This window comes from Leptinotarsa decemlineata, unplaced genomic scaffold (genome assembly GCF_025532065.1).
Source record: "Leptinotarsa decemlineata unplaced genomic scaffold, Ldec_3_MD MMD2_P_RNA_scaffold_8, whole genome shotgun sequence".
Classification (NCBI taxonomy): Eukaryota; Metazoa; Arthropoda; class Insecta; order Coleoptera; family Chrysomelidae; genus Leptinotarsa; species Leptinotarsa decemlineata.
The window spans coordinates 253,738-269,453 of NW_027412535.1; the positions used below are offsets into that span (position 1 = coordinate 253,738).

A 15,716-nucleotide genomic window follows, 5' to 3' on the forward strand; every position below is an offset into this window, starting at 1 on the left:
GGTCACCATTGCTGGTTTTTGCAATTGCAATAAATTTTCCATAATGTACGCCTCTCATTTCACATCTCATTTCATTTTCAAAGATAGTTTTTATACCTATCTTGACCAGCTGCTTGCATGAAATAAGATTGAATTTGGGTCCTAACTTTTTATTTAGGAGTATCAACTTTTTTTTCATCTGTTTCCACAGATGTTTCAATACATCTTATCACATATTCCATGTTGCGAAGCCAATCAAAACGACCTGTTAGATGAATCGATGCTCCAAAGTCCAAATTTCTGCTCTCTGTTCCGAGTGCTGTAATTTCTTCACTTCTGAATTGTACTTTGAAAGTCTACATGTTTTGAAATTGTGCCAATACTTGTGACAATTATAGCAAAAATGGATTATTTAATCGTCATAATACTCATTTTTGACCGTGACCGATGTTTCCAAGAAAGTTGGTGTTTTAACGTTTATTGTGCTATAAAGCACGATAGTATTCAATTATTGTACATCTATGATGAAAATTTGAATGGTGAAGGATACTGTAACATACTACAAAATGGGTAGCTGGCCCATTATTGGGCCGTACCTTTTGCCAGCAGGTTCCCCCAATCTGTCTTCTATAGACTATTATGTATGGGGACATATTGAAAATGAGTTTTTCCGGAAAAATTTCGGCAAATAACGTGCACGTCTGGTTAATAATTCCATTACATTCACCATAGATCATGATCAAATTTGCAAAATCTTCGTTCGTAGAACGAATTGCAACAAGGCTTTTATTATACCACTTTAATTAGCTTTTTGCAGAAACGTTGCACCACGTTAGAATCAGTAAGTCTAAATAGTTCTCAGCCTTCAAGGCCTCTTTCAAAACCTAAATTCTCTACATCTAATAATAATGAAAATGATTCGGAAAGTAAACTGAAATGCTCATCTTTCATTTCACATACTCAAAATAAATGTCAGCTTTGCAAAGAATACATTTGATTTATAAATGTCCTTCCTTTTTAGCTCAATTTCCCAAAGAAAGATATTCTTTGGTTAAATCTCAAAATAGGTGTTCTAATTGCCTAGGTTTTCAGCATAATTCTCGTGTTTGCTCTTCTACCACTATATGCAAGAAATGTTCTGGCAGACACCACACACTTTTGCATTTTGAAAATATTTCTCAACCCTCAGTCATTTGTAATAATGACCAACCTTGTACCTCTTGTCTCATTGTAATTCCACTGTCCTTTTTTCTAGTGCTATAATTGAAGTCAAATGAAAACATGGAAAATATCATAAAGTTAGAGCTGTCCTAAACAGTGCCAGGCAGTATAATTTTATCTCCTCAAAATGTGCTCACCATTTAGGTTTATCTCTAGATAAGATATCTGTCTCTATTTCTGGCATTGCTCAGAAAGAATCTTTCTCAACAAGGTGTAACTTGTTTGGTGAAACCTGTTAATAAAATCTCTTTCCAGAATGTTTGATGAGCATGCAAATAGATTTTGATAAAAAAAATAAGATTATTACATTGAGTTCAAGAAAACCGTATCTGACCGATACGGACCTTTGAACAATAAAAATTATTTTAACCCATTGAATATAATCATTAAGATAATATATGAATATTAAGGAACGATTTTTTTTAATCATAATTTCTATTTCTCTTTGATATTCTGGAAAAAACCTATTTTTAATTTATATTTTCTTCATTTATTTAATAAACAATTTGTTTTAAACAAATTCATTTTTAACGTTTGTTTGAAGGTGATTGACAATGTTTCATGATGAATTTTACTAGTTCGGACTTCCATTGTCTAATATATAAAATGATTTGAAATCCCTGAAACAACTAAAAAAGAAGAATTAAAAATAAATAGCTGTAAATAACAATTATATTAAGCAAAAAAAACCTGAAATGAAATAATAGTGAAATAAAATACAAGTAAAAATAAAATAATTGAACAAAAAATTAAAATAAAGAAATACAAAATGAAAATAAAAATAAGATTTCAAACCAACTCAGTTCACGACGTTTCGATTGTTAGTATCCACAATCGTCTTCGGGTGATGTATTTTTTTAAATACTACTAAAAACACAGAAACAACCATGTGTCACTTTTTATGCAAAAAAAAATGTCTCTATTTTTGAAGAAATTTTTCCTTCTTTTTTTTATTTTTGCGTTTTTTGGCAATTCCATATGGTTCTCAATCATTGTTATTGAAATGACACTTCAAGTGTTTTTTGTTCTCCTTGTAGTCCGGTCAAATTAAACTAAAAAATAAGAGTGAAGGTACATAAATTTACAACAAGCTGCAAATGCGTGTAATTGTTCAAAACATAGTTTAAAATAAGATTTTAAAATTCCGAATGATTGCGATGCCTGGAAAAAAAATTATTCAAGGTCAAAGGTCAAAAATCTCGAAAAAATTGTTTTTTCGCGATTTTCAGGATAATGGTAAGTTTCATCATAAAATAACCTCAGATAAAAATTGTAGATCATAAAATTATCTACAAAAAATGTATCAATACTTTTTTTTCTTAGAGCCACCGTTTCTGAGATACGACGAGTCAAAAAGTTGTAAAAGTTGTAATCGTCATTATTTGCATAAGTATGCCACGTATCTCTGAAGTTATAATTTAAGTAAAAACATTTTTCTATTGGTTTACATAAGTATAAATATAAGAATATCAGGTAGAATGAAATCCAGTCCCTTAATTTGTACGCTAGTGTAACCTTGAGCCAACATCTGTCTCCCTGTTCAATTGTGTGCGTAGCTAGGGCCGTATACCTGCTTTGTGTCGAAACGTCCAATAAATAAAATACCGTTAGTCTTGAGCGCCACGCTGTAGTGAAAAAAAAGTGTTTAACCTAACCTATTTCGTGCTGTTTTGAGTTTCATAATGAAAATGTTCTTATATTGTTTTATTTGCGAAAAACTTTTAACTGAAGGTAAAATTGTTACTGTTGAACGTGGTATGAAGACATTAATCAATTCAAGTATCAAAAGAGCAGATGACTTTTCAGAATATCTGAAAAGTCAGAAATTTGTGACAACACATGAAGATTGTCGTAGAAATTATACTCGGAATTGTTCTATTGCTGAAGCTAAAAGACAACGCGACCAACAAGAAGCCAGTACATCAACAGTAGATCATCCTCGTGCAAGATCACGTGTAAGTGATTACGATCGTATTTGATGGCTATGATGATTGCACGAGAAATATTAAAGCTGTAGAACAATGTCGTGGAACTTTAGCAACATCTTCATCTTCCGAAATTCTATTTGATGAACTTATGACAGTTCCCACCAGTCAACAGAAACTTCTTGCAAATACTCACAACAAATCTCGGTTCATTTCAATGTTGAAGTTTATTGGCGAAAATATATTGGTTAAACAGGCTAATAACGATGCCGACGTACTGATTATTGAAACAGCTATAGAGCAATTTAATTTGACAAATACAACTATTGTTGTTGGTGAAGATGTAGACTTACTCGTATTTCTTACTGCTCGAACTCCACCTAAAAAAACTATTTTCTTTCTAAAGCCAGGAAAAGCTCAAAGCCAATCCGAAATATATTCGTCAAAAAGTGTATCTACTTTTGCAAAGAGTCAACATGTATTATTTTTACATGCAATAAATAACTGGCTGTGATACGACGTCTGCATTTTACAGAAGGGGTAAAGCAACAGTCTTTAAAATGTTTGAAAAACAAGATATAGTTCAATGTGCTGAAGTTTTCAAAAAAAGTAATTCGACTCAACAAGAAATTATCACCAACGGGATTCAGTTTCTTCTTTCTAAGTACAAAGCTCCGAAAAAAAACACCTGCTTATATCAGTATGCATGTTTCGTAAAAAACACTAAAAATAAGACACGGGTGAGGTTGTCTTCCTCCAACCTCAGTTGCTGCTCATCAACATCTTTTCCGGGTATATAACCAAGTTCAAGTGTGGCTTGGTTATCAGCTAGACCCAAAAGACTGGGGGGTTGGAAGTTGGTCGACGATGCATTAGAACCCATTCAGACTTTACTCCCACCTGCGCCGAAAAAACTGCTTATCACAATTTTTTGCAACTGTAAAAAAGGATGCAGCGCTAAATGTGGTTGTGAAAAAGTGGGACTGTTGTGTTCTCTGGCATGTACACATTATCAAGGCCAGTCATGTTCTAATGCTGAATCACTAATAGTGGAGGATTCATTTGATACCAACGAGGAAACATGCGATACATCACTCTTGACGGAGCTTACCTACACCCAGGATGAACATCAAGAAGAAGAAGAAGAAGAAATCAAGAAGAAGAAGAAGAACGACAAGAAGAAGTATTTGAAGGTTATGAGTCAGATGAATAAATTTTTACATTTTTTTAATTTCAATCGCTTTTATAATTTCCAACGTTTCCTAATATCGTGGGCGTACAAGCAGAACCCTCTAAGTCCACTTTTTTCAAAAATGAATAATGTATCACGTATAAGTCTATATTAGGGTAACGCTCCAGGCAAAGAAACATTCAAGTCCATTTTGCGTTTGTTACTGGACATACACCGATTGAAATTCACTTAAGTCTAACTTCGTCATAATTTCAACATGCAGAATCGGTCAAGTGCACTTAAACGATTTTCAGTTTCTACTGACCAATTAGTGACAAGTCTGAACAGGAAAAAACCTGTAAGTCTGTCATTTGGTGTTTATTGTTTCGTGGTGTAGGATCCTAAGAGTTTATCCATATTGCATAAATGTCTTCCAGAGGCAAAAATATTGTTTTTTTAGCATGCAATGAACAAGTGAGCCATGTTATCGATAAAAATAGTGTCACTTTTAAAACATCTATGAACAATCATGAAAACTTGATATGTGGAAACATCAGTGAAAATAGGTGTGAAACATCATGTGCAGGTGAGCAGTAGTTAATTAAGATCACGGTTTTCTAATGAATTTATATGCATAGAAAATAATAGCATGCTAGCTATGGTCGGTCGGTAGCCAAACGGTTCGGCGTGGGTGATTTGTTCACTCACTCGAATTGACTGCCGTGTTGGTCGGTGGTTCAAGCCCTAGTCTGAACGATCGATCTTCACTTGCTATCGTCCAACCCGTGTTAGGAATCACACGTTAAAAGGTAAGACCTCGTTAATCCTTAGCTCGCACAAGTTTCGACTTCTGAGGGTTGTCGTTCGTATGGGTGCGACAGCTGGTTAACGGAAAAACAGATTTTGAACAGTTTTTTTTTTAGTAAAGACAATAATTAAATCATTCTCTGATCTCAAATTGATATTGGGTATTTGGTTGGACTTATGTGGTTCTTCTTGTTAGTGGTGGTACCTGCACCTAAGACTTAATTGTTTCTTAAACCAAGAGAGTGAAAACTATTGATCAATTTTCTGCTTGTTTTCAGGTGATGATTGTGCTGATGAAAGTTTTATTGATGACTCAAAATTGCCAAGTACATCCACGAAAATGGTTTCTCAGCAAATTTTGAATAAAGACAGCAATTATTCATCCTCAGATTCGGACACTGATACACTTGATGCTACAAACAACGGTAATAGACCTTCAGAACACATTTTTTGATTTATAAATTGAGCCTGATGCTCGCGCCTTTGCTTTCACCACCCACACTCATTCGAGCTCAATTGCAAACAACAGATTTTTTTTATTCTAGTTGGAAATGATGCTGCTCAAATATATGGGAAAACCTCATCGAGAGAAGAAAGAAGTGAACTGAATCAGCTATCGCTAAATGAAGACAGTGATGACTCAGTAAAAGATCCTGATTATAGTGCAAATAATACATCAGAGTCAGAAAAAGGTAAAAAAATAAGTTTATTATAGAAAACTACTCTCTACACCATTTTTGTTTTAGAGGAGGAAACGGAAAATGAAAAAGAAAAACAGCTAACAAGATGGAAAAGAAGTCATCCTAGTGATTGGAAACGCAATATCGCAAAAAAGAGAAGAAGTGATGGTTTGAATTATAAGATTAATAAGCGGCAAAGACCACCTAAAAACCCCGAGCGGTCAATTGTGAAAAATGTCGTTTCAAATGTCAGACTAAATTCTCAGATGCTGAAAGGGAAGCTATTTGTTCACAATATTGTAAAATGGACAATTTCAAAAGACAAAAAGATTTCCTACTTTCCAATATTACAAGCATGTCTCCAGAGAGGAGGAAATGGAAATAGAGGCCCCAGAAGTAATTCCAAACAGTATTACTTCAAAGAAAAAAAAAACAAAATGAGAATATGTCAAGCTTTTTTTCTAAAAACGCTCAGTATAAGTGGTGATGTAGTTAGAAACGCCTTTCAAAACAAGAGACCAGCTGGTACCTATATCGGAGAAGATAAACGTGGAAAATCTGTGTCAGGAAATAAAACCGTTCCTGAGATTGTTGCTGCTGTTAAGGACCAACAGTGGTATCACACTATTCTCGTAAAACTACGAAGAAAGATTACCTGGACAGTAAATTATCTATTTCAAAGATGTACAGTCTCTACAAAGAAAAATGTGAAGCAGTAGAAAAACAATTCGTGACATTTATAACGTATAAGAGAATTTTTGGAGAGCACTATAACTTATCATTTTTTAAACCTAAAAAAGATTTATGTCAAATTTGTGAGAGGCATAAAACAGCTGAAAATGAGGTAAACAATAATGAGAATTATGGAAGTCATATAATGCGGAAAAAAGATTGCTACATAGCTAAAGATAAGGACAAAGTACGAGCTACTAATGATGAAAGTTTTGTTTCATCAACTTTCGATTTGCAGGTAGTACTTCAAATTCCCTGCTCGGATGTTAGCCCCATGTACTACTCAAGGAAAATTTGCGTGTACAACCTCACAATTTACAATTCAGCCCCACCGAATGATGCCTATTGTTATTTGCTGGTCGGAATTGAATGGAAAAAGAGGCAGTTCCGAAATAGGTTCCTGTTTATATTTACACCTGACAAAAAATTTGCCTTCACATGTAAAGGAAGTGTCACTATGGTCTGACACATGTGGAGGATAAAATCGAAATCGGCATGTTGCCGCTCTGCTTATCTATGTGGTACAGTTTTCACAGCTTGAAACTATTCAGCATAACTTTTTGGAAAATGGACATTCCTATATGGAAGCGGATTCCATGCATAGTGCTATTGAACATGCTAAAAAATTTGTACCAGTTTATACAATCAATGATTGGCTCAATATATTTAGACTGGCAAGATCAAAACGGAATAAAAACAAAAAAAATGAGCCCTACAATGTACAAGAATTAAAGTTCACAGACTTTTACGATTTGAAAGCATTGTCAAAAATTTTGATCAGAAATAAATCGAAAGACTCGGAAGGACACACTGTAAACTGGTTACTTATCAAGAGCTTAAAGTATTCGAAAGGAAATCCAGGCGTTATCGAATACAAATACATACAGGATGGTCCGTTCAAATGTATCAATGTTTTTGGAAGAGGAATGAGACCCACATTTCCTAGGCAGCTGAAGAAACTCTACAATAAACCATTACCAATAAGTGTAAAAAAAACAAGATCTTCTCAAATTATGCAGAAGTGAATCAATTCCCATCAAATTCCATGGATGGTACAAATCATTACCTACCTCGACAAATGCGCTAGATCAATCTGCTGAGCCATGTGTAGATGATAGCGAAGTAGATGACATAAGTGACTCTGATGATGAACTGCCACTAGTTCACTTAGTCCAAAAAAGTTAACACATGGAAAAGGAAGAAAACCTTAAGTACAGACTTGTTGTGAAAAAACTGAAATAAAAAATTCTTTTCTTGTAAATGTTTGTTTGATTGAATTATGTGCCTTGAGAAATAGCATATAAACTCCCCTTTGGTGATCAAAATCATTAATTCATGAAAACAAATTTTACAGGTGGATTTGAACATTCAATTGCGATTTTCTCGTTATTTACTTTTATGGACTTACATGATTCTGCTTGTACGCCCACGATATATTTTATTATGCAAGTTTTCAATTTGACAGAATCACAACAGACATGTGGAATAGGCCTACAGGGGAAACCACGTTGAAAAAAACGCGCTAAGTATACTACACCATAGGTGGCGTGGAAACGTGTGCATATAATGACGATTACAACTTTTACAACCTTTTGACTCGTTGTATCTCAGAAACGGTGGCTCTAAGAAAAAAAGTATTGATACATTTTTTGTAGAGAATTTTATGATCTACAATTTTTATCTGAGGTTATTTTATGATAAAACTTACCGTTTTCCTGAAAATCGCGAAAAACCAATTTTTTTCGAGATTTTTGACCTTTGACCTCGAATAAATTTTTTTTCCAGGCATCGTAATCATTCAGAATTTCAAAATCTTATTTTTAACTATGTTTTGAACAATTACACGCGTTTGCAGCGTGTTGTAAATTTATGTACCTTCCAATGTCTAGATTGACCGGATTATTGTAATAATAAACAAATAAGATTTCAAACAAATGATCTCACCCTATTATTTATAAAATTTTTCGACAGTTGTTTACTATAATACCCCCTTAATCTTTTTTTATGGCTTTCAAATCTTTGTAACTCATAAACTATTCGAGGATGTGCAAGACGAAGAAATTGCAACCGGAATACAAGAGAAAAAATAGAAGAAAAAGAAATTGAAAAAGATACTGAAGATTGCGAGTCACCACCGCAAAAGGGATCAAAGAGATTATCAAGAAAAAAAAATAGAGAAAGCAAACAAAAATTGTCAATTTTTAATATGTAATAAATTGATAAAATTATAAAAATTATACTTTATCTTACTTGTAGTAAATAGAATACTTTAGATTACAAAATAAGAAATATTTTTTTCATCAATACTTTAAGAAATAATTGAGTTGAAAAGTCATATAAATGAGGTTTCGAGTTTTTTTTAATAATTGTCAAAAAAAGTTGATAAATAAAAGGGTTAGAGCATTTGTTTTGAATGTTATTTGTTTATTATTAAAAGGAGAACAAATAAGACTTGAAGTGTTGTCGTATTGAAGTGTCCTATCTCCATTAGTTTATGAGTTATTTTAATAACAATAATTGAGAACCATGAGGAATTGCCAAACCCAAAATATAAAATATTTAAAAGATTTAAAAAAACCGAGAAAAATTTTTTCTACACAAAAAGTGACGTATGGTTGTTTTAATTTTTTTTGTAGCATTTAAAAAAAATTTATCGTAAAAATTAATTTGTTTAAAACAAAATGTTTATTGAATGAATAAATCAAAGAGAAATAGAAATAATGATTAAAAAGAAATTGTTTCTTGATATTCATATCGTTTCCTCCTCTTTAAGGATCTTTTTTTTAAATTTCGGATATTGGTTATAACTTTTGCAGACTATCAGATTCACCTTCGTGTATGTTATGCGTTTTTTCGGTCATACATTTTTCGAAGTTATTTTTAAGGACCTGCTTGAATATTTTTTTAAATTTTTTCGGTGGTTTTGTTACATGATCTAATGTATTGTTCTTTCATGCATAAAATAATTAGCTTTCTGAAATTACAGTAGTCCAGTTCGCTAGTTGAAAAAAACCGTTTTTCAGCTCTGGTTAGCTGACAAGAGATCTATATGTATGTTGATCGAAAAAAGCATATCACAAATAGGCAAAAAATTCAGGTTGGTCTATTATGTCCTGAATGAAAGCATATTCACAAGTTTACTTGTTATGCATTCACACATGATACAACACAAATATGTAGTACGAATGGTCAGTGAAAATTAATGATTGAAAAATCCAATTCTTCACTATAAATTCATTCAGCTATTCAGCTACATAAATTATAGATTCTAAAAAAACTGTATTAGGAATAAATTTTATATTAAAAAAAAAATTCAATTACATAATCTGCGGAAAATAATCTATCACTCTTCAACGTATTTACATGTCAACTGCAAATTCACAACTTGAGACAAAACAAAAACTGTTTCATGAGCTACATACAGTGTGTAAAGGCCAAATGGAATAAATTCATTATTTCGGTTATTACTCTCTATAAAAGTTGTAAAACATTTTTTGGTAAGTTTTTTTCAAAACTGACAAACCGTGTTTCTCGGGAGAGAAAAAGCTTTTTACCAAAAGTGTGGTGACTCGAGTTCACCCCAATATCCACACAAATAAAAATAATCTCCAAGAAGAAATGGACCTAATCCATATCATCCAGGAAGTAGAAATTCCCGATAACAATAGTAACAACAGCATAAACAATAGTAAGATTTCCGAGGTTATTGATAGACCTAGGCCAGGAGAGGGAGAGGGTGTTCGCTTGAACGTCCTGGCACATGCTGTAGGCCAGTTAAAAGGCCAAACTAATTTTAAGAGAAAAATCCCTTAATAGGAATAACGCCAAACATGAATTACAACCAAGTCCAAATTGCTCACCATTATTCAATAGTAAATACCATAAAGGACAAGAATATGGAGTTCCATACTGATCTTGGCGTCACATTTGACACTACACTATCATTAAATAGGCATATCGATAATGTTGTAACCTCCTCCTGTCGTTTGAACGGATTAATTGCACGCAACAGTAGTGATTTCAAAGAAACTTCGACCTTAAAAACTCTATTCTGTGCTTTCATAAGATCAAAGTTAGAATACGCGTCAGTTGTGTGGAGCCCCTTTTATCAATATCATATAGATAGAAGCAAATCAACGACGATTTTTAAAACTGCTAAGCCTAAAACCTGATGGCATTTATCCTCTAATAGGAACAACCCACTCTGAATTGATACAAAAGCATAACTTTTTCAGTCTCGAAAAAAGGCGTGAATATTATAGTGTTGTACTAACTAACCTATAAAATTAACAAGAGCATAGTTGACTGCCCAACATTACTGGAAAAGTTTAATATTTGCATTCTTAGAATCTGTTCCAGACACCTGAGTACTTTCTATATAAAAACATATCGCACAAATGTTTTGGAGAATTCTCCGATCCATACCATGTGTATAGTGACAAACTCTGTTAGCGATAATTTAGATATATTTAGTTGCAAATTGTCAGTTACAAAATCCCACTTCCTAAAATAATTGTTTTGTCACCTACCTATTATAAATATAAAATGTGTAGTCTTTATAGTCACTTGTTTGTAGACTTTACAGTCACTTGTTTGTGATGTATTTATTATACTCTGTTATTTCCTGCTCTGTAATTGGGATATGTCCTGTGGAGTATTGTGTATTACAAATAAATAAATAAGTATACCCTTCCTGGGGTTGGATTGAGCCCCAAGAATTGACGACATTGAGGAAAACCTCAGGGAGAATTATAAAGTGGACGTGGTAGCCGTATATAGACTTGCGACACTTTGAAATCATACCTATCATATAGAAGAATCAGGAACACGCGGTTACGAACCACCACCCTACTAGAGTGATTTACTAACTAAAATGAGATTGTACAGACAATCAAGCGTCTGGGAAAAAACATAGACCCTGGGATTGATGGGATCGAGGTGGTTTTACGTCGCAATCTTCCTCGCAAAGGTTTTGTGCAGCTAGTGCATATTTTTTTTTCAATCAACGCAATCATCAGACATCATTAATATCCAAATCGTTCCAAATAAATTGATGGATGTAGCCGTTACTACGTGGTAGAAAATCATAATGAAGAAAAGAGAATTGAAACTTTCTATGTTTTTTACCACTTTTATTTGTAACTAACTTTACTGCAGTTTCGTCCTACAGGATTAGTATTTTATGTTCGTTTAATGTAAAGTTTGAAAATGTCCTATAGGATGAAAGTGCTAAAAAACACAGAAAGTTTAAATTCTCTTTTCTTCATTAGAACCTACCTTCGTTAACATGAGACATAGGAAAATGCTAAGACTTAACATTAGGTACTACATTTGAAAGCTTTGTGAAAATTTTGAAATGAGGTGCTTTCTTCCTTCCTTTGGAAGTATCCCACATTTTTTTGTATGAAGATGTAGAAGTAGAAGGCTAAAATCTTTGTTTGATAAAAATGTCTCCCTTTCAATTGCACAATATTCCAGCGGCTGGGATTACATCAAATAAGCAAGTGGATGTCATTACCTACTGTCATCGTGACATGAGAATATTTAACTCATCTGTAATATAAAGTCGTATTGGTGCTGAAGAGGCAATAACACAAGTATCTTATTCCGAAATATTGATGTCCTCCATTGAAGATGACAGTTTCATTCAAGTGAATTTTTATCTCTTTTACTACCTGGGCTGCAAAGTCTCGGGCCTAACACATAGATACTGCATTGTCTTACTGCATTCACCTCCTTTTCAGTTAGTACTAACCTTCAAAATAAAGCTATTGAAATTTCATGATATTCTACTCATAAGTTTGTGAGTTACTGTGCTGAGGGTGACACTAATTTATAAACGATGGAACAAAAACAATTTCCTGTTTTAATTTTACACTGCTCCTTGATAGAAAAAAAGAATACCGTTCAGGGCTAGTACTAGATTGTCACCAAGATTTAGCCAAAGCCTCGGTAGATAATAACATTATCCTGAGGTGGATCAAAGGGCACGACAGGAGTAAAGGTAATCGCATTGCCATCTTTTTAGCCAAGGAAGCGGCTGGACTAAGAATTTTAGAACCCAGTGGCACCTACGGGTGACCTTGGGTGACCCTGGGAAGCTGGCGCTGAAGAAATATTTGGCAATGACCAGGAAAAATCTACGCCTAACAGTAGGATTTCTGACTGGTCACTGTCAACTAAGGAAACACCTCCATAATATGGGACTGGTGGACACACCTCTATGCAGGATGTGTGAACAGGAAGATGAGACTGTCAGGCATGTCCTGTGCGAGTGCCCGGAGTTATCGTCAATAAGAGAGTGTGTGTTCGGCGAGTCTTGGCCTACACCTGCCGATATAAAGGAGATGTCTCCCAGTAACCTGTCCACCTTCCTGGAAAGGACAGGATGGACGATGACCTAGGAGGGCAACTCCTCGGGAGGATGTACAATGGGTCACATGTGGTCTAAGTACTGTGGGCTTACACTCACCCTCCCTACTCTACAGATACACAATACCGTTCAAGTGAAAAAATGGTTTGAAAAGGATTCCTCTGCACCAGAAACAACAATTAAACATTGGTTTTATGACTTCAAACGTGGTCGTAGAGACACCAATGATGCAGAAAGCAGTGGGCGTCCAAATGAGGTAAAAACATCAGAAAAGTGAAATTGTGTGAGTTGATTGACATTGTGAGGTTATCAAAAGAACGTGTTGGCTTTATATTGCATGAGCATTTGACTATGGTGGGTACCGCGCGAGCGCACTGTTGACCAAATACAAGAACGTCTTGATGATTCTGAGCAGTGTTTCGTCATGTTCAAACATAACAAACCGGAATTTTTGCGTCGATATGTGACAATGGATAAAACATGGATCCCCCACTTCACTCAGGAAATAAAAAAGATCGTCATCTGAGTAGAGAGCAACTTCACTAGTTCGGACTTCCATTGTCTACTATATAAAATGATTTGAAATCCCTGAAACAGGTAAAAAAGAATAATTAAAAAAGAATAGTTGAAAATAACAACTATTTCAACTATTCTTTTTTAATTATTCTTTTTTACTTGTTTCAGGGATTTCAAATCATTTTATATAGTAGACAATGGAAGTCCGAACTAGTGAAATTCATCAAGAAACATTGTCAATCACCTTCAAACAAACATAGAGAGCAACTGGTGAACCTCTTTCAAAGAGCCCGAAAGCACAACAATCGGCTGAAACGGTTGTGACCTCGGTATTTTAGGATGTGCGTGGTGTAATATTCATCGACTATCTTGTAGTCAGTCAAAATAATGGAAAAACTACATGAATTGAATTTTGAATTACTCCCCCATCCCCCATTTTCGCCATATTTGGCTCCCAGCCACTATTGGCTGTTCGCAGACCTCAAAAATATGCTCAACGGTAAGAAATTTCGTTCGAATTAAGATGTTATTAGTAATACTGAGGCTCATTTTGAGCCAAAAGGTAAATTGTTCTAAGAAAAGTGGTATTAAAATGTTAAAGCGACGCTGGAATGATTGTGTAGCTCTTGACGGAGATTATGTTGATGAATAAAACCAATTTTGAAATAAATACGTTTTCTTTGTTAGGCCCGGGACTTTTCAGCCCATGTGTTATATACTATATTGTGTAGCAATCCTATGCAATCCACTCACCATACAAACTAATCGGCTTCGTTAAGAAGCTGGGTTTATTTGTCCGAGTGTGAATAGGTGTGAGCCACAATAAACCCTTATGGGTTGCGGTGGAGGGTCGAATAGACCCACTCACTTTAGACCTACCTACCTACCTATGAATAATACAAACTGAATAGAAGGAATTGTTTTTTGTATAATTCAATTTTCATATAAAAATAGTTGTTATGAAAGTACTCTTTCTTTTGTATAATTTAATGTTTGTATAAAAATAGTTTCAAGAGGGCTTTTTCTTCGAATGTGAAAATAACTTCTAAGCATGATACTGGAAAAGTAGAAGGCCAAAACCTTTTTTTCCCAAAAAATATTCTCGTCTCAAATTATACCCCTTTCAATTTATGAGCTGTGTAGAGAAATGGAATGTGTCTGATGAGGAAAGTTGTTCAGCATATAAACATTGTAATCGGAGGGTCTCATAACTCGATTATATCTAATCGAAACCACCGGAAAAGAAACTAGGAAGCCTATAAGGCAGTTCTGGTAACTTATAATCTTAAAGTCTACCGAATTAGATTTAGCTGCATACCGATTACTGGACACTATCATATCTACGTACAATGAACATTGTCCTACCGTCAACCAGAAATCAAACAGAATAGTTTTCTAGTGGAATGAATATTTGGCACAGATGAGACAATAAAATAAAAAAACTTTCGAAAGGAGAATTAAATCAGGTATCCTGGATCAATACAAAAAGTCTCTAACTGAATACAACAAAGCTCCGAGGAAATCTAAGAGAGACTCATTGAGAAGGCAATTCGAGGAGATCTAACAGACCCAAGTATGCCCCCAGACCCTACATGATACTCTCTAAGGAACCTCAGGTCTCTGGAGAAGGCAATCCGAAGAGGTCGAAGAGACCCAAGTTGCTACCAGACTCTGTAAGATACTCTCTCAGGGACCTCAGATCTCTGGAGAAGGCAATCCGAGGAGATCGAACAGACCCAAGTATCCCACAGACCCTGTAAGATATTCTCTGAGGGACCTCAGGTCTCAATAAACAATCTTTAAACAAATTCCCGGAAGTACACGAAAACAGGAGATACTACAAGACAGCTTTCCCGGATGCACTTTCCCGGGTCAGAAATTACAAATCTATGTCCAAGAAGTAGAGATCTCAAACATTTTTTTTTCAAAAATTAATACCTCCTAAAATTATACACTCCTATTCTCATAATATTTTCAATGAAAAAAACTAATCAACACAGTTTATTGTATGATTTTAACTATAAAAGGGTTTTGCAAAAACCGCGACACGTATTTCGCTTTACAATAGCTTCCTCATGCATAAACTGAGAGTTACTTCTAAATTACAACCATTTTATACTCTAACCTAGTACCTACTCGTCTACCTCAATAATGAATCTACCTGAAAAGGTCAGGTATGAATTCATTAATAATATCAATGAATTTTTCGAAAGTTTACCTGTAAATAACAGATTCAATAATGGCGAATTATTCAATTCAATTTGACTGTTCATAAGATGTTGAGAACTGGAGGCTACTAAATGAGCGTCCAG

General features: G+C 34.4%; 2 protein-coding genes across 3 annotated transcripts in view; one reads left to right on the plus strand and one right to left on the minus strand.

Annotated features, from left to right (window-relative positions):
- LOC111509665 (uncharacterized) overlaps positions 1 to 15,716 on the minus strand; it is a 193,236-nt gene that overhangs the window by 89,074 nt on the left and 88,446 nt on the right. The window lies entirely within an intron of this gene.
- On the plus strand, positions 2,176 to 8,351 carry LOC141480379 (uncharacterized). The gene is made up of 3 exons (XM_074170310.1): positions 2,176 to 5,528; positions 5,649 to 5,795; positions 5,850 to 8,351. The coding sequence occupies exons 1-3, from the start codon at positions 5,444 to 5,446 to the stop codon at positions 6,500 to 6,502; spliced, it is 885 nt and encodes a 294-aa protein (XP_074026411.1). The 5' UTR covers positions 2,176 to 5,443; the 3' UTR covers positions 6,503 to 8,351.